Source organism: Aplidium turbinatum, chromosome 4 (assembly GCF_918807975.1).
Source record: "Aplidium turbinatum chromosome 4, kaAplTurb1.1, whole genome shotgun sequence".
Lineage (NCBI taxonomy): Eukaryota > Metazoa > Chordata > Ascidiacea > Aplousobranchia > Polyclinidae > Aplidium > Aplidium turbinatum.
This window is the reverse complement of record NC_137475.1, coordinates 28,510,735-28,531,566: the sequence shown is the minus strand read 5'-3', so window position 1 is coordinate 28,531,566 and position 20,832 is coordinate 28,510,735. Positions and strand designations below refer to the sequence as shown.

The 20,832-nt window shown below is 37.2% G+C and overlaps 1 protein-coding gene across 1 annotated transcript; it reads right to left on the bottom strand.

Moving 5' to 3' along the window:
- Positions 1–1,431: 1,431 nt before the first annotated feature.
- Positions 1,432–18,546, bottom strand: LOC145768606 (uncharacterized). The gene is made up of 7 exons (XM_082580140.1): positions 18,025–18,546; positions 17,197–17,284; positions 15,797–15,874; positions 8,397–8,567; positions 7,104–7,394; positions 4,335–4,442; positions 1,432–2,387 (listed from the first exon to the last, which is right to left on the bottom strand). The coding sequence occupies exons 1-7, from the start codon at positions 18,456–18,458 to the stop codon at positions 2,244–2,246; spliced, it is 1,314 nt and encodes a 437-aa protein (XP_082436266.1). The 5' UTR covers positions 18,459–18,546; the 3' UTR covers positions 1,432–2,243.
- Positions 18,547–20,832: the final 2,286 nt, after the last annotated feature.

Sequence of the window (20,832 nt, the reverse complement as noted above, 5' to 3'; positions counted from 1 at the left end):
AAAGTTTGGCAAAGGAAAATTGCCTTCTTGTCCGGTTGTTGAGGCGCACCCATGCCTGTCTTTGTAGTGTCAGGCGTATGGAGCATGCGTCGGCGTAGGAAATGAACGAATGGAGTCTGGTAATAGGCTACTTGACTTCCGTTCAGAATTCTTAGATGGTCTGCCCAAGTAGCCGCAGAAATGTTTTGTTCATCAGCTTCGTTGATCAGAAGTTGAGCGGCTGGTACAAATGGTTGTCTTCATTTCAATCGACGGGGGTGCTCGTTTGGGGGAGCAGTGCCCGTCGACTGAGAGACGGAGTGGGTTCTTCGTGACGAAGCTCAGCGGGTTGGATGCCAGCAAGAATGCGGAGATTGTTCAATGGTGTGGGACGCAGGTATCCGGTCACTGTGCGCAGGGCGCTGTCAATGGCAGTGTCGATGTGGTGGCAGTGAGCACTGCAGCACCAAAACAGGTGCACAGAACTCTGGTGAAGAGTAGACAAAGGCTAAGGCTGCTATAACGCAAAGTGTCAGCCCTCGCCCCCCAGCTAGAGCCTGCCAGGTGCTTGAGTAGCCCAGCGCGGGATGTCAGTTTCATGGTAACAAAACTAGTGTTTACACCCCACGCTCAAGCTCCAATTCGCTTTATACAAAACAGGCAAATACCCAATTATTTCAAAAAAGTTTAAAATGCATGGGAATCAAGGTCGGGGACAGTTTACCCCAAAATATGAAGAAAAAAACATGAAAAAAGGCTACAAATTTTTCAGTAAAATGAGCAAAAAACACTTCTTTAATAATCAAGAGTTATAAAAACGACATCCACTACCTGACTTTATGTCCATTGTTATTATTTTTTGTATTTCTTGCGTCTGTATCTGCATTTGTTTTTTTTTCTGTTTTTCCTTCCTTCTTCTTTTTTGTGTCAATTTGCTATTAAAAAAACGTAATACTTTCTTTCGTAAAATTGTTTGAATGAGAGAGTGCAGACTCGACGCCTTCAGGGCTACGGTCTTTCGCACTCTCTCATTGGATGCACACTGTACGTTTGTGTTTTATGTACGTTTCGCATCCAAACAAAAATAAAATGACCATCCATCCATCTTTGACACTTAATGTATAATAATTTTCGTTGTTCTGTTAATAAAAACAAAATTTCTTTGTTTGAGATCTCACGCGTGGAATCTGCTCAGTGCTCATGTTGCGGTAACCTCTCCAATATAGCTGTAAAAACCAATTGAACATATAAATCACACCTCAAAATCACGATTTGGCCTAAAAAACGTTTTCTCGGAGATACAGAGGTGACTAATTAACAAAATTGCTAAAATCAGACAATGGCAAATTACACGAACTGAAATATAGGAGGTTTGTCCGGATGGACCAAAATGTTGATAAATTACACTTAGACAAATTGAACCAATCTTCTCTCAGAGCGCGCACAGTCGTGTCATGCAAAATGTATGATCTTGTTTTTTAATCCACAAATACACAAAAACAAAGGACTAGGCTACACATTAAGATTAAAGAATTATGTACAATTGTACAAGCCGCGCCAATAACTCAAGTAAACTGATATAAGCAATTTCTCATTAAAATAAAACGAATTTCAACCCACTGGACAACTGACTCTCTTCATATGAAACCTAAACCTGATAATAATAATAAGATTGCAGGGTTTGCTTTAATCAACAAAAAGTATGAAAACCCATGAACTGGACAACGTTTTACCACTTCAAAAAATTATCTTTCAAAAGCAAAGCATTCATTCCAACAGCAACATCCGGACAATGCAATCAAACTTTGCTTTAACTAACATAGCCTCAATGTTGTCACAGGAGGCCATCGTAATGATTGGATTAAGTTTGAAAAAAATTCCAACAGAAAAAAATACAGCAAAATCAAGAAACACACAAAAAAGTTTGATTAAGATACTAAAACTAAATCTGTTTTTTCAAGCTTTTAATCGCTTTTATTTTCATAACATATCAAGTAATCATAGAGAGAACAGGTCAACTTGACGATGTGGCGAAATTCAGCGAAATTTACAGCACTGATGTTAGTAACGTCAATCATGGATGGCGGAAAACGACGACTTTAAACATGTTTAAAGACATATAAAAGGTATTAGGCAAACAGATACAAAATAATGATGTGATTAGCTTAAACTATTCTGCACCGTGACAGCCGTGCATGGACATTGTCTGGAATTGAAGCAGCGAACTTCGGCTTCTAGTTCGACACATAAACCGGTCACACCAGTTAGTCCAGTACAATCAATTGATCCGATTCTACGCTGGGAAGCACCAGAGACCTTGTTTCTTCCCTGGTATCGAGTACTGGCATGGAGGAGGGTTGTTGACTGGACCTTTGATCCATGGACAACACGTGAGTTGGACCTCGCCTCTGAAAAAATATCATAATAAGACTCTCATACAGCACTGTTAGCCGAAGATGCCCAAGCGCAGCACGGTGTGTATCTGATTATCAACCGCCCTTGATGATATGCCACTGAAAAGTCACAACCAATTGAAAACTGCATGTGGTAGTGCGAATAACACTGGCCGACATTTTTTCCTGGAATGCTGGCCTATTTTGAGGTATATTTCGGAGCGCTGACTCTAAAAAAGTAACCATTTTTTTTCATCAGCTCTAGTTTTTGAGATATGATATACCCCCCTGTGACGTTCGATTTTTTCTAGTTTTCATTTCATATCCCACTATGTCTCTCGGTCGACAGGCCCTGGAGCCAAACCATCTCCATTCTAAGATCTCCGCTCCCCCAAGAGAGCACCTCCGTCGACTGAAATCAAGACACCCATTCGTGCCAGCCGCTCAACTTCTGATCAACGAAGCTGATGGACAAAACATCTCTGCGGCTAATTGGGCGGACCATAAATGGAACTCTCAATGGAAGTCAAACACCACTAGACTTCATCTGTTCATCCCCGATGCCGACACCCGTCCCACCGGCCAGGCCTGACGCTACGAAGACAGGCATGGGTGCGCCTCAACCGTCTCGGTACGGGCGCCGGGCTTTTCCGCTCAATCATGCCCAATTCTCTGCCTGTGAATGTGGTGTCGAGGAACAGACCGCAGACCAACGTCATCAACGATTGCACCATCTTAAAGCAACTTAATGGATTGGAAGGTCCGCGTGTCTTGGGCGATGGAACAAAAAAACTGGCTGCTCTCTAGTAGCCTTCCAGCTTAATCTGGAGACATCGTGAAAATAGGGTGGTAAAAGAATAGACCCTCGGCCCCAGACGGTCACACAACAACGACGACGATGAATCTGTAGTCTAGCCGACTGATAGAGAGAAGCAAAAATGCAAATTTTATTCCAGCACTTAAACTTTTGACAGACCGTTTGCTAAAAAAACGACTGATTTAAAACAAAAACGAAATAGAACAAAAACGATTTTTATCCCTAATCATATCATCGTATTAAGTTCCTTCCTCTCGTCGAGAGTTGGAGGCATGGAAGCGCCAAATTTCTCTGTTGTGAGATTTTTCTATTGCAGTTTTGTAATCAAGTTCTGACCAGTCTTTAATATCATTAGTCCCAATTCTTGGTGGTATGCCCTTATTGCGTTTTCCATTCACTTTTCCTTCTAGTCGTTGCCTTCGAATAGATTTATGGCAAATCATATGGCCAAAACATTTCAATTTTTTTGTTTTGATTATTTGTAGAATTTTCATATTACGCTATTACTGTACAAATTTTGAGTTATTTTACAAAAGGAAGTCACCATTCTAAGGTAGTGGTAGGTTTTTCTTCTGGGTCTGGTGTTAGGTTCACTTTACATAAAATTGAGGAGTGTTTTTGATTGCTTTCCATCTGTTTCGATAAATGTTGCGAGTTCCGTGTCATGTTTAACATCGTGACGCAACTTCTGACAAAATTGCGTAATCTCTGACACCACCTTTTGAAAATTGCTTATCAACACCAGGGGAATTACCTACAAGGGAATATCTTTTCTGGCAGTGTAACTGAAACTATGGCTGGTAAGAAGACACCAAAGCAACAAAGCATTATATAAAAAGGCAATAGCTTTATAAAGCTGGCGCGATCTTCTAGTTATTTTTGACGTTGCAGGCTTACGCCCAATGTTTGAAGATTTAGATGACGGGAAGGTACCTAATATGTGTGTCCACTTTCAAACATACCATTCAGGTGCCTTACCAACAGCACACAGCCACATGCTCTTAAGCGGTAACTGAACAAGCGTGTGCTACCCTTAACATCTTTCGAACGTCAAACAAAGGCTCTCGCCACTTGGCCATGTAGTTTTCTTTTGTTTATCAAAGACTAGTCTGCCTTGCAATAATAATAAACCTTAACCAGCTTACCCTGTGCATCAAAGTGTCATGAAGACGCTGCGTAAGCTTGGAGTTTTCACTAAGAACGTTTTGGTATTCCCCAGAAATTCGCTTGCAATCCTCCTCGCAACGCTTAAGCTGCAAACAGAAGACGACGCATTGCTGATAAGCTGTCACCGGCATACATTTCAAAACATCATGCGACATAAATGGACACTTGCAAGAGTGATAATATAATTATAAGGGTTGTGATTTATACGAAATTTGAATTGCGTTAACATTACTGATTCTGTAACTATCAGTAATTCTCAAACTGTGCAAGTGTGCATAGTTTGAAATTTCAAAGGACATCGCACAAAGGATTGGTTTCAGAACTAAAAAAAATCATATAAATGAGTTAAATCTTTAAAGAAGCCTATGTTGACTATGTTCATCTTAATTTGTTTGTAACAGCGGATTGTTAATCTATGCTTAACTTTGAAATACAAACGTTGGTCAGCAGTCTATCAGCACGAGCACAGGTTTGCCATGACTGTGATTACAACAAAATATTGATTACAAATGAAAAAAATGGAGAAATTCTTTGTAACGGTCGCGAAATTCTATAAAATATTGATAAAATTTATAGAAAAACATTAAATCAGCATATTCCGTAGGCGTAGATTACCGATTTTTGATCTTGTGTGGCAAGATACTGTATTATAGCCTATATAGCAGTGGTTCCCAACTCGTTTTTAAGGCGACCCATTTTCAAAAAAAATTCAGTTCGGTAAAATCTTGCGACCCAAGCAAATTGTCGTAGTATTTTAAAAACCATACAAGATTGTGTTGCAAACAAACAGCACTACAAAAACAGTAACTTTTCCCTAAAATACTATGTTTATCAAATCACTAATGAGATAGCTGTGCTGGCTTGCTGTCAGTGAGTTTTTGAAGTCGAGGCGTTATTTTGCTTAGGCATAGCCGGATGTCGGCTTTAACTTCCAGCCGGTTTCGCTGTTTAGTTTTCAATACACACATGGCGCTAAATCCAGTCTCACAAAGCCAAGTTGTTGCAAATAGAATCTGTTTTTGACTCACTAATTTTGAAACTGTGGGATACACTTTGCACATGGAAGCCCAAAAGTGGATGTTTGCAGAATCTTTGGGGTATTTGTGTTTGAAGGACGCAAAAGAAATACGATTTCCTCCTTCTGTCGGTATGTTAATAAACTGTTCTGCAACATGGGTGGGAAGTTGAGGCAGAACTTTTCCAACAAATAGATCAATTATCCAATCATTTTGGCTATTAAGTGTTAGAGATTCTCCATAGTAGTGCACAAACTTTTTGTCAATCTGTTCCAGGTGTCCAATTATGGTTTGCTTAATATCAACTTCCTTGCCACAAATATATTGCGTTAGCTGAGAAAATGTATCGTATCATCGTACTCATCTCTGGTGACATAAATTTTCCAGAATATGAGTTTTTTGTAGTAAGCAGAAACTTTTGGGGCGCGATCAATCACTGTAAAACCGTTGCCTTGCATAGATAAATTTAGAGAATTCAGAAAGTCAAATATATCGGCAAGGTAAGCAACTTTTGAATCTTCTTGCAAAAACGTCTCGGCTAATCTCACTCAGTTCTGTTGCCTCAGTAAGATAGCAATCTCCTCCGGCAAATTATAAACTCGCTTCGGGACACGACCTCGTGACAACCATCGCACTTCTGTGTGCAGCAGCAATACTCGATAATAATCAGAATCCATGTCAGTGCACAAAGACGAAAACAAACGCCGATTTAGTTGACTTGTTTTGATGAAGTTTACACACTTCACAACATCATTCAATACTTCGTGCAGCTCTTGAGACAGCTTTTTGCAAGCAAAGGTCCCTCTGTGGAGAAAGCAGTGAGCCCATACAGCACTTGGGGCTATTGCCTTTGATGCGTTTTACCACATCAGACCATGTGTAGACCAACGTGTGGAAAAATTTGTCATGGTTTGTCCGACATAGCGTTCGTAACATATAGTGCACGTTACAATGTATATCCTGAAATTTTGGCAAGTTAATTTATGTTTGAGACTGAAATTTTTGGGTTTACATTTAATAATAATAATAAAAACTGTTAAAACTTCTTACACTACGATCATGCTGCAAAGCTTTCCGATGTCTCGACATGAAACGCATCATGACTTGTGTTTACATTTTCCAGTTTTGTGATTGATCTCTTCACGTTTTAAATTTTTTTTATTGTTATTTTTTTGCCTAAGATACAATATGTCTGAAAAACAAGCAACCCAAAAAAATAATCAGGCGACCCAACTTTGGGTCGCGACCCATGCGTTGGGAACCACTGCTATATAGCATATTAGCATAACTTCGTCAATGTCATCAATTGTCATAAGTGCGTCGCGAGTTCAGAAAATTCTTCTTAGTCTGTCACTTCGAAACTTAGGCTATGAAACATTTGATTCGTTTGAGACGCGACATACCAAAAATTCAGATAATTTTTTTAGGGGTCCGTGACCGCTTCAAAGGCACCAAAAGAGGTCCGCCAAGACAAAAAGTTGAGAACTGGTAATCTAACACGTGTTTCATTACAACTTCGATAAATATAAGACAAAACCATAAAAAAGCTTTGAAATTAATCACGCAGGTTTTGATAAGAATAAGTCAATAAAAATGTTTATTTGGCTGCGTGTCGTGTCAGAATGCATAAGTGTAGATCTATTACCAGTTAACATACTTCGTTTAGAAATAGAAAATACAGTGCCTGAAAATCTACAGTATTATTATCCATAAATCATCGGCGTATTGTACCTTTTCTTTGAGATTTTGGATGAGGTTTTGATCAGGAGCAGGTTGGTTGCTTCTCCTTGCCGCCACCACCAGAGCTGCTTGTAATTCATCAATTTGCTGTTTATACTCGATTTCTTCCAGTTCGTAAGCTTCAACTTTCTTCTGCAAATCTTCGGCGATCTTCTCAGCGGTCTCTTGACGCTGCTTCGCAACGGAAATATTATGCTGCGCGTCCTGCACCGTCGCATCGCGTTGATCGCGAAACAAGTCGGCGTCCTCTCGAATCCGTTGATAAAAGCCATCAATGACACGCTGTAAACAAATAGCAAGACGCCAGTGCATGAGTATGAGTGAAAATATGGCGAATTGATCAAAATCAGATATTGCACCTTGAAAAACTATGTAATTGTTGTTGAAACAATTTAAATGCACATTAATAACTTGAGAATTCTTGTTTAAGCAAGTTGAACAATAATTTTCCTAATGTCAACACCATATAAATTTTCAGCTTTCTGGCAAAACTTCATTCCCACAGTTCCTTTGAAATAGTTTTTTATATTGGACATATGCGCGTGGATGGTGTCAACAACGGGCCAAGCTACCTTTGGGTTAGAATTTGTACACAAATAAAGCGAGTACAAAAGTAAACTTCTACATTCGGTCATGAATCAATGCAATCGTTTATAAAAACAAGTGTAATATTGACACGAGCAAGCACAATGTGTTCGGAACCGCTGATATCATAGCACTGTTACCACACTATTGGTCATCAAATAGGAACATAAATTGAGCAATCAAAGCGAGTGGCGACACTCAAAAGTGGGTTTGAGTTTTACAAAGATGCGTCTCAATGAAGTACTTAAACCCATGGTGATTGGTGACCTTAACACAAAGGCCATGCCAACTTGCAGCTTCAAATTTAATTGTTAGTAACCAAAATCGCTAGTAAAGTTTATAGTTTGAGTACTAGGTGCGATTTAGAGCTACTTTAGTTTTGGGCTACTAAATTTTGGCACTTGTGTTGGAAACCCAAAAAGCGTCCAGCAAAAGTGGGCTACAACACATTAACATCACATATAATCTTGCCAGAGTGATAACAAAACAAATAACAAACAAAGCCAACACGTCGACTGTGCAGAGCAACGTAGATTTGGAGTTATGTATTTCAATTTTTGATAAAAAAATAAAATTTTGATAGAGAGGTGATTTGATGAAAAAATAGTTGCTAACATACAGTGGTAAAGCAATTTGTCACAATGTACACTGTACAGTTTATAAACCATTAAAGTTACGGCAAAGCTCCGATGTTCTTACTTGTTGTGCTTCGGTGAAAACAATATCGCTGCTTTCATCAGAATACCTATCCAGTTCTGTCTGCAGTTGTCGGTTTCTTTCTTTTAATTCTTCAAATGATTCTTGCAGTTTCTTCATTGCAGCATCTTTTTTTTTATTGTATTCTTGCCATTGCAAGTTCATGCCATTTAGCTGAAATACGTGAAATTGTATGAAAAAGTGTTATGAATAATCCCGAAAACGCACGACGACCGCTTACAAATCTGGAAAGGATATTTCACGAAAATGCATTAGTGTCGTGCTGAAAACAAACTGACGAATATCAAAAATGTTAGCATTAAAACTACTAAATTGACCCCAAAATAAAATGTTCCATTACTTTCAGGACAGCTAAACTTTGCAAGAATCAATCTGGGCTTACATTTGAGTTACCCAACAACTTGCTGTTAGTGTGCATACTCAATTCAATGTGCCTGGACGTGCAAGCACACTTATATGCCAAGGCGAAAACATACACTTGGCATAATAGTGCGGTCTATGACTTTTTGCCGGGGTCCTACTGACGCCATCCTTAGGCCGCAAGGCGCGAATGACGCAAGACCTGAATACCGCAATGAATAACGCAAGGCCCGAATGCCACAATGCGTGAATGACGCGAGATTTGATTATTTCGTACTAAAATTAATTGAATTCGGTAGTAATTTCATTTGTCACGGTAGCAATTTCAATTTTCACTCTTTATACAAACAAAAATATAAAAATTGTTTTTGCACTTAACAAAAGAAAGATGAGACTATTTCTCACTGAAATCAATTGTTTTTTTTATGTTTTAATACGGTAGTAGTTTCATTTGCACGGGAGCAATATCATTTTTTTCCACTTTACAAAATAAAGATGAGGCTTTAATCTTAATGGACACGTCTGCAGGGAACTCTTACTAATCAGAAACGTTTGGCAAACTCGAAGTGTAGGCTAAGTGTGGTTTCCCGCAGTTAATCTCGTTTAGAATTATTTTTAAAATTTAGAAATTTTGATACCACCTAGACATTTTTTGACTTAAATTCCGTCACAGAAAATTTCTTGGTTAGGCTATAGCTAATTGCTGTTGGCCTAGTCAAAATAAAACTTTATGTCTTTCTGAAACCTCAATGTAGACAAAATGATTAAGTATAGTTTGCGCTGATGAGTGATAAACAAAAATAGATAATTAATAGTTAATACATCATGTAAAAAAGCCATCATGGCAATATAATGATAAAAAAGTTCAGATACCCTCTCAATGGAAGCGGTTGACCGGTTACGACCAAATATTAAGATTTTAGCAAGGCAGAAACGCACGCATAGAAATGCTTTTTTCCTTAAAATTAGTTGAAGTTCAGTTGACAACTAAAAGATGAAAAACGGCCAAAACTCTTGATGTGACTGAAAGACAATAATGATGTTATAAACACGTTTGTAAATGTTTGGTTGGTAACAATGATTAAAAAACACCAACTTCATTAATAATCTGTTCTTGGAATGTCACTGAGCACATAGGCGTAGCCAGGGGGGGGGGAGAAAGGGGCCATGCCCCCCCCCAAATTTTCAAAGTTTGGATTTCGAAGTTGAACCCTTTGTTGAAAATATAATATAATTTGTATAAATTTATATGGTTTTCCAAGATATCTGGCTATTAACAACCCCCAGGACTTTTTTTAGACACACAGAAAAACACCAATAAATTTTGCAAATCGTAAATCGCGAAAAATTTACTCGATTTACGCTTCTTTTAACTATTCTGTGGAAGCAATTTCAGAATCGCTTACTCAGTTGGGTTTTTGTGTAGCTGAGTTTTTTGTATTCTCTAATTTTAGCCGCAGTTTTTTCCCGTTCGTGTGTAACAGCTACCTTTAACAAGTTAATAGCTATTTATCTGCTAATAAATTTCATACAAATATTACCCTGAAAGTGTTTCCACAAAGCGCTATAATCCATTATTTGAGTGCAATTTTACTAAATTTTCCAGGGGAGCATGCCCACGGACCCCCTAGAATACGCGTGCCTTCGGCACGCTCTAACCCCCCACCAGCTTCATTGCTTACCTTGCTTAACCCACCAGGACACGCTACTGCACATCAGATGGCGATGTCTTAAACCAAACACTTTGTCTTTCAATTCATCAAATATTTGGCCCCCCTAAAAATTTTTTCTGGCTACGCCACTGACTGAGCACTATTTCTTGTCTTGCATTCAAGTTTCAAAACAGAAAAGTTTCAAGTGCACGAATTGTGCAATTTAAGTGACTGGTGACCCCCCCCCCTCTCTACCCACACCCACAGTCCACACCCCTGATATTTCATAATCAGAAAATTTTCAAACCAACTTTACGAAAAAAAGTTTTCAGCAGTTGAATTAAGCTTTCATGACATCACAACGACAAAATTGTGTATATATAACGAAGATCAAAGGTAGCATTTAAAGGTGATGGAAAAACAACTTGACCTGATTGAAAAAGGCTGATTGCATTTTTTAATTCAACGCAAAAAGTTGATTCAGAAACAGTCAAAACATCTCGTAGCTCAGTGTAATTATTATTGACGCTGATAAAGAAAAATAGAGAAATCAATGCGAGAAACCATAGTTTTACCGCTACTTCTATTTACTATTTCTACTGTGAAAATGAAACTGCTGACGCATCACAAATAAAAAGCAATTGGTTTTAGTGAGAAATAACCAAGTCTCATCTTTATTTTGTCAAGTGTAAAATAAATTTTAATGTTTTTGTTTGAATAAAATTGAAAATTGAAATTGCTACCGTAATCAAAAAAACAATTATTTTAGTACGAAATAATCAAATCTCGCGTCGTTCGTTAGGGCTTTGAGTCGTTCGGGTCTGGCGTCATGCGTGTTTGCGTCATTCGGACCGCGGCATAAAGTCGTGTATCGTGCACCAAATAAAATCAGGCCTCGAAATTCGTTTTTGTTGACGGCGGACAAAAGTGTCCGGTCTGAGCAGCTATCTCGGCGGACAAATTAAGTCTCACGGCGGGCACACCAGTTTTAACGTCGATCGTCATGCTTAATCACTTTATCTTGATATTTCTTCGCCATTTGAGAAGTACAGCTAATAGCTATACACTTATACAGTTTAGAAGGCTTTAAATTTCAGCGAAGTCACTCTGAAAGGCTTTTATCCGACCAACGACGTGCGCTTGAAGAGTCAAAGCGTCGTGTAGCTGCTTAATACGACGCATAACTGATTAACTTCCACTGAACGAGGTCGTGTGGCTTCCTGCGTCACAATGCTCTGGGCACAAGCCGGAAAACTTCTACACTATCGCTACTATTTTCTGCTGTGCAAAGTATCACTAGGCTTTTTTTAGGTTTATTTTTGCAGGTCATGTGAGCGAAAGTGAATTTTCCCTGGGCTTTTTCTTACTGTAATACCAAAACTTAACAATTTTTGCTGCATCTTGCTGTAATAGCCTACTTGCATTTTTAATTTTGTAACCAACCTTTCCTTATCAGTATTACTCGGAGATCAAAGCCAGACATTGTGACATAAGACTTGAACTAAGCTGCGCGTGATTAGTGTAGAACTACCGGTACTCCCATCGATTCTTAGCGAAGAATTCATCTTTGTTACGATGATTCAATGTCATTAATCGTTAACGCAACGTAAAAATCAAAAAGTTTTCCTGCTTGAATGGAAGCTAAGGGATACAGTATTCACATTTTCTAGATGCGCGCTAGAATACGCGGGAAATTATATTTTCGCAACAATTGTTCGTGCTATGCAATGACGATTTGTATCGCTAGTTCTTGTGTTATATCTGGCGGACAAATATGACCGATGTAGAGGATACTTCCCGCGGACATCACATGCTGTGACGGCGGACATGTCCGCGGTGTCCGCCGTGAATTTCGAGGCCTGAAAATACACTTTAACTGGTATTTGAAAACTCCCATCATAGTGCGCTAAATGATCTAAATATCTAAAATGTGTAACGGTTTTCCTTTCTTTGTGTACGGTAGTGTTTTAAAACATTTCTACAGGTCAGCAGCCTATGCAATAGGGTGGGCCGTTTTTGACTTTTTTTCGAAATTCAAAAACGGCTAGTCATAAAAAGTGGCACATGCATGAAAAAAATTTCGCGTGCAAAATTTTATCAGTTTGGGGGTGCATCTTCTGCCCCCGCAGGGGGGTCAAACTTTCAATTTTTTGAAAAAAAAGGGGAAATTTCACTTTCCGTTTTAACATAATTTTTTTTATAATTTTTCTACTGGCTAGTTATAAATTGTAAGTGGGATGTACCCAGAACTTTCCTATGTAAAGGCATGTTCGAAGCTTAAGGTTTACTGCCCCCGCATCGACGACCAAAATGCTGAATTTTCACCAATTTGAAATGCTAATTTGTCATTGCTCAATAAACAAACTTGTCGCAAAAGGGCGAGATGGTGTTAACGCTGTACGCTCATTTATGTTCTATCCATTAACTTTGCAGGATGATACGAATGAGGTACGAACATCAGTACATATTTATGATAAACAGTTACAAAAAAAAATGAATAACCATTTGAAATCAAATTCTAAAGGTGGGCCTAAATTTCAGCAAAATTTGGACCAAATGAAAGAATCTGCAAAGCAAAAACATTTGAAATCGGTTGTGGTAGCCTAAGTGTTCCAATTTTCTGGAATGTACTTGCCCGCAGGAAAATCGTGTCGCTGTTACAGAACAACAGTTCCTTCTTGATCAAAGAACAACTCGCATAATGGTGATTGATAAACATGATAAATCGGCCACAAAATCTAATTTTAAACGTTTTCCGAGGTGAGTCGCAAGATCAGAACAATTCCGTTCTTTACGTGAAGACCCAGGAGCAGGCACAAGTAGCGCTTTGGTTAAAACACCTTTAATTTCTTATTCAAGCTCAGAAACTTTGTCATCCAATGGAGAACGCTGCGAAGATTTTGATTATCAACCCAGTTTTGCCTCGGAAAACCCCAGAAAATGCAAGGTTACTTCCAGTTTAGTAGTATTTGCTGAATCATGCGATCGTAGGCCTACTGGTATTTCAGATAGGTCTGCAGCACTTACTGCTTCATCATTTCTACAAGATGCGGGAGTTGTAACGGATAGCGAATCTCAATCTGTCATAGATAAAAGCAAAGTGAGAAGAGCGAGAAAAAAAATGAGGTTTACAACTCAAATGGAAAGTAGGCCTATCATGTGCCTAAATTTGCAAAGCATATAGTTTGATGGCCGAAAAGATTAAATCATCAAACAAAATGAAATTGCTGGGCGACTTCGAAAACATTTCGTAGTTGAAGAACACATTACTTTACTTGAGGAGCCAAGCTATCATTTCATTGGTCATTTTGCTGCAGCCAACTGATCTAATGTGTCAATAGCTAGCCTACCGGGATTCTTGAATATCTTGGATCCAATAAAATCAGCTACGATAATGTAATGGCAATTGGATGCGATGGAACCGGAATAAACACAGGTCAAAAAGATCATTTCCAAAAGCCACTTCAATGGTTAATATGCCTACTCCATAGTAATGAATTGCCTCTTAGGCATCTTATAAAAGATGTGGCAATACTAGCAGACCTGATAGCTTCACTGGGCCCATTATAAAGCAGCTAGCCACTGTCACACAACTAGATGTTGTAAAATATAAAGCAGTTCCGGCACCAGAGATTGAAATTGATGAAAATGACCTCAGCACTGACCAAAAATATCTTCTACACATGCACAGAGCAGTGAAAAGTGGAGATATATCAATTCATTTCGCATATAGGAGTCCAGGTATGATGAACCACTCAAGATGCTGGTTGAACACAGCCAATAGAATTCTACGTTTATATGTTGCATCTAACGCGTCAGCTGTATTGGTGGAACGTGTGGACTATATTATGAATGTTTATATTCCAGTATGGTTTACCATTATAAAGGAAAGCAATTTTACTAATGGCCAAAAACACTTCTTTAAAATTCTACACTCTGCTCAGAAGCTATTGAATAAAGCTTGCAATATCCTCAACAAAGTAATATAGAGGTATGCGTTTTATGCCCATCCTGAAAACATTTTGATTGCAATCATATGTTATACCAAAGAGTATATGTAAGGGAACTAGGATGGAGAAGAATTTTCAATTCAAGAATATTATCATCTTACAGCACTCGTCAGCAAAAATTCACCCTGTCAATATTGCAGTTCAGTTCCGAACGTTACTTTGAGATGATAGACTGGCAAAATATTCCAGTTAAGGAACCTCCAGCGATGCGTGGTGTTAACAGCAATGTTATAAAAGAGCACATCAAAACAAAGATGCCTTCACAACAGTTGTTTTCTACGTTTTCTCTGCCACACACAACAGATGCTCATCACATGTGGTGGACAGCGTTGAAAGAGATGGGTAGCCTACATTAAAGCAATATTACAATCAAGGAAAAAAAATTCCTAGGTTCCAGTCGAAACAAGATTTATGATTCAATAAACTTCAGTCAAAACTAAATTTGAGCAATAATCTGGTGAACTGGCTAAAAGACTTTGTTGTTTGTTGTATTTTTAACTCAATTTCGTTTTTTTTTTTGTTAACACAAGTTCTTTTTTATCGTTACATTGCTGTCAAACAAAGTTTACTCTTGTATGTGGTTCTGTAGTAGCCTGTCAAGTGAACGTTTAATGGTTTGTAAATGACAAATTTGTGTAAACAAAATCATGATAACAATTCACGTGGAACTGTACAGTACATTGCATTTACGGAACCTGCAGATCATATTGCTTTTATTCTGAAGTAAATTATAGGTTGCGTTTTATAGCTGCAACTGATCAAACGTAAGCTACTATTGCTTTTAATTTAAGCAAGACGACGTCTTATAGTTTGTCAGTTCGTATCATCCTGCAAAGTCAGTGGACAGAACATAAATGAGCGTACAGCGTTAACACCATCTCGCCCTTTTGCGACAAGTTTGTTTATTGAGCAATGACAAATTAGCATTTCAAATTGGTGAAAATTCAGCATTTTGGTCGTCGATGCGGGGGCAGTAAACCTTAAGCTTCGAACATGCCTTTACATAGGAAAGTTCTGGGTACATCCCACTTACAATTTATAACTAGCCAGTAGAAAAATTATAAAAAAAATTATGTTAAAACGGAAAGTGAAATTTCCCCTTTTTTTTCAAAAAATTGAAAGTTTGACCCCCCTGCGGGGGCAGAAGATGCACCCCCAAACTGATAAAATTTTGCACGCGAAATTTTTTTCATGCATGTGCCACTTTTTATGACTAGCCGTTTTTGAATTTCGAAAAAAAGTCAAAAACGGCCCACCCTACTATGCAATAGCTGGGCTGGGCAGCACCCAACTACTGTGTACCATCAAAAATAGTCTACTGTAACCGAGTTAGTCAGCTTCATTACAAACGCCAAAATACATTTCTAATGGTTCCTTCCATTTCTGTCTGTTTTCTTTTGTATTCTTGAAGTCTTGTTTCCAGTTCTTGATTCTTTTCCTGTTAAAAATCGCAATTTAAAAATACAGTAGTATAATATACTCGTACATACTGTATTTTATACGAATCAAAATCTTGGGAATTGTTTCAGCAAGACAATTTGTGAGAACAAAGAGACCTGAACTTAAAAAGAAAAAACTCAAGTTATTGGAATAAAATGCTTTTAAATGACATCTTAAACCTTATGGCGTAGACCAGTGCTACTTACTTATGGCGTAGACCAGTATTTTAAAGTGAAAAAATAACTCGTTTTTAGAAATTTTTATGAAAATAATGCGTGAAAAAATCAAAGCAAAAATAATTCGACTGTTGCGGGAAACATCAAGCCGCGTTGACACCAACAAGAGTGACACCAACAAGAGTGACACCAACACTAGTCACGACTCCGAAGACGAATTTTTTGGTATGTTGGTGCAGTCGCATGAAACGTCAGTAAGGAAAGAAAAGTCAACTGTGGAGGCCTTTTTTCAAACAGAAGCAAGTTCTTGAGCTTTCCCAGTGCCGATTTAAAACGTCTCTTCATTACATATAACACCACATTCCTTCCAGTGCTGCGGTAGAGCAACTTTTCTCCGTTGGTGAAGATGTGTTGAAGCCAAAGCGGCAGGACTTATCGATTTGCATTTTGAAATACAGTACTGGTGTTTTTGAAAGATACTTAACAATAAAATTCCACAATGATGTTGAAATGGTATTGTAAACGAATGATATCATTCGTTCTTGAGGTCATTTTTATATTTATATGAGGGTGTCGGTACATCCGGTTTTGCGCAGCTTTTAATTTGTTTTTTTGTTTTTTTCTTCAAAAAAGTTCAACTGAGTCGTTACTACACACAACTCCACGAACGACACATTGCGGTGTCGGCACACAAGTATAGCCTGTTGCTATAAAGCCAGATTCGAAATATAAGTATTGTATTGTTAAACAAAACTTGAACTCATTTTTTTCCTGTTAACTCTTTTGCACTTGTAATTGCATTATAACTTTAATCAGAATCGGAATAAATTACCTTTGAAAGTGATTGTCTCTTATTTATGTAGATAGTAGACATTTCCAAGCAATCATGTCTTGCCATTTGAAGAATTAGATAAGTCATATATCCTAATCGCTTGACAGCATCAGTACGAAAATTAAACCGCAAAAAAAACATCCTGAGCAATGAGCATAGCGAAAAACACATACTGATCAACACAAAACAATATTCAATTAAATTAGTGTCAAGATAATCGCGTACCGGCAGTCAAGTGCTTGCGCACCGGCACATGTACGATTATCACAGTTTGAGTAGCACTGGCATAGATCACTTTGACATTGAGCATACCTGAAGTTGTGAAGTAGATGCTGCAGCTACTTCTTCCGATATTCTCCGCTCGTGAGAGGATGTTAACTCTGCTTCCCGTTTTTGTAGTCTGTATAATATTTTTAAATTAAGAAAGCAGCAGAAACAATCACAGTAAAAAACAAATGGATTAAATGACATGCTAATACGCTCTTTGGTATTATCTTTGACTAATATGCTATTCAATTGGACTTAATTGATGTATTAAATAGCAGACCACCAGAATCTAAAATGTGCCTCATTTTAGAATCACCTTAAGTTTTACTTAAATGTCATTTTAGAACCTTCAAGTACCACCACCAGTAGCATGCAACGAAACTATAAAACTAATTGTTTATTGCTCTCCCATACAGGAAATCTTGCTTAAGGACAACAGGTTACAGAAATTTTACCCCTGCTGCATAAGATTTACATTCTGTTACTGCATTCTAATACAAGCTATTACTGTATGATTGCACAACAACTTAAGCTGTGCAAGTTAGCAGTGTTAACACAGATGGTGGTTCTTCCTGATGAGTAAACATGGTTTTGAAACAACAGCACAAACAAAAAATGATACAAACCTGTTCAGAGCAACTTTGATCAAATATCATGAAAATATATTAAATTATTATTAGTGTTACTGCTTATGATAATTTCACAACTGCTTTATTTAGATATGGCAGTGTTTGCTTGCACTTAAAATCATCACTCATCATGAACTACCATAGATAAGCCTACCTCACAACTGATTTCTCCAACAGTAAGTACACTGAACGGTCGGTGTAACATAATATAAATATAGCTATAGGAAAGAAATTTAATACGTACTGATTGCACTTTTTTTGCAACTGTTCAACTGTTTTTTCAGCGTCTTCTAACTTCTTTGCAAGTATTTCATCAGAGTGACGTGAAGAGGCTTTGTTTGTTTTGCTATGCAGTAAGTTATTACTTTCTCCAGCAACAGATGGTTTGAAGCGTTTTATATAAGAGAATTCTTTATTTGGATCACTATCATAGGCCAGTTCCAAGGCTTCATATAAACGAGGCAAAAGCATATTTTTCATTTTTTCAGCATGATGACAAATGTTGCTATTCGATTGCAATTTTTTATTGTCAGTCTTTCCTTTTGACTCAACAGTATGTAAAAGTTTGAGTGAACTTTCTTTCTCAAATTTTAACGGCAAGCTGTTAAAAGAGGATTTATCCGATATTTCCATTCCTTCAGGTTCAGTTTGATTTGATGAAATTTCTAATGTTGTCATTGTGATATGAGCATTACCATAACAGAGTAAAGATTTTATTGATAGAATTAAAACAACAGAAATTTGCTTCACTTAACAGAATGTTACTGTATCTGAAAATAAAAAAATAATCTATGCTTGATGATTCGTTAAAGTATTGAACCGTGACATCATCTTAAATGTAAAAACGACAGGCAAAGGGACAATTACCCCTGATGTACAACATCAATGGCATACTTGTATGCAGTCTAACACCATCTCAAATTTAATTGATTTATATACCATGATTAAACATTATAAACAACTGCAATTAACTGTTGGCAAGCACTAAAGTTTTGCAAAAAACGCAAAATTTTAAAATCACTGAAAAAAGAGATAGTTTTTTTTTTAAAAGCAGGAGTTGACTCCAAAGCACAACTGAACTTGTTGCAAATGGAGTACAAATAGCAAAAAAAAATTTGGGCGGTCAAAGAAGATTTTAGGCCTTTTAAGTCATCCTAGGCACAGGTTCAAAAAAAACATGGACTTCTCAAGTTAACACCACTGAAAATTGTAGTCAAATTGTTGCATCTTTGGATAAGCTACTACTGTACAGTTATAATATAGTATGTTGTCATGAACATTGAAACAACACGCCTGTTTTAAATAAAATGGACCCTGGAAAGAACAATATTTTTAACATTTCAAAATAACAAGCTTTTTTACTGGATTTATTTAACCTCCACTTGTTGCATCAGGAAATATATAAGTAGCAAAAATAATCGGATTTTTAAAACACAATAAAAAAACATTATAATAATTGTTTTGTTTTTTTTCTAGCTTCAAAATATTATTTTTTTCTTCAATAAATTTTAAAAGATTCTTGCTTTCTAGTTTAACTTTAAAAATTTAAATTTTTAGAAGCATGCATTTGTGATTAAATTTCACTCAAATCAAACAAATTTGTAAAAAAATGGTAGCAATAAATAAAGTGGTCACAAAATTTTTTACGATTATGTGAAAAACAACTTTGGCTACTTTACTTGGGGCACCTTCTATCCAAGCATATTACAAGAAAAAATGCTGAATCGGCAAACTAATTTAAAAGATCAATAGCTTTCATCAATATAATACCCTACTTTTCTAAACATTTTTGATTTGAAATACGGTATGATACTGTTTAAGATACTTTGAATTTTTTTATTTGGAAGACAAAACGTTTTACAACATTATTAGCAAATACCATACCACCACAATTAAAATTCTATTTGTCGTGTTCGCTAGCCAGGCTCGTTACAAATCGATTCATCTTATTATTGATCCTTTTGGTGGCAATGAAGCAGGGCCCCACGAATTACCCATAAGCACCATAAGTCGGCTGCATAGCCGAGTGGTGAGAGCACTGGCTAGGCTGAAAAAAAAATTGTATTTTGGAAATTTTTTTTGCAAATGGCTATTTTTCCATACTTAATGCCATGGTCACAATCAGGTGTTGCTAGAGTTAGGATTAAAGTAAAGTTAGGAAGGGTTAAGGTAAGGGTTAGAATTAGGAATAAGATTAGGGTTTTGATCTTTTCCCAGGACTAAAAAAAATTCCAAAATACAAGTTTTTGTTTTCAACAGCTTTAAACTTTTTTCAAATTAGGGCAGAATTCCTTATCTGGCAACACTATTGAGGCTATACTTTAGGGCAGAATTCCTTATCTGGCAACACTATTCAGGCTATATTTACACTATAAATATAGCCACAGCCATTTGTTAGTCAGCTGAGTCTTTGAGTCAGCTGTTTCTCTTGTTTTTGGCTTGCCATTAAGTGACTTTGCCGAGACTTTCGGAACTTTACTTTACATTAAGTCTTTACTTTAATTCCCGAGCCGAGACCTACGGTAACTAACACCGACTGAAAATAAGATACAACACTTTTTCAATGACGAAAACCATAACCAGGTAGTAGCCTAAAACCCTATGGTAAATAATAGGTAGTCTGCAGGCTAACTGACATTGCACGGAATGGGCGTAAAGACTGACTTATAATAATAATGTAATGTATTCTGGTCCAGTACACATGGTACTACAGAGAAAAACATTAACATACTCGCAGATAACAATTGATAAGAAAACATAAATAAATAAAAATAAGAAAATTTTGAAGAGAAAACAAAAATCACAAGGAACAAAAAAGATAAGACACAATCATAAATAGTTTTCGACACGTCGCTTAAATGTCGCAATAGACATACTATTGACTACAGCATTATGGTAAATTATTCCAAGTATCGACTACTCTATGGGCAAAGGAAAATTTACGGCAGTTCAGTTGAGCAAACTGTTTATGCAATTTAAAATTATGGCCTCTGGTTGAATTAGAGTTAAAAAGGAAATATTTGGAACATGGTGATACCGAAACATTGTGTAC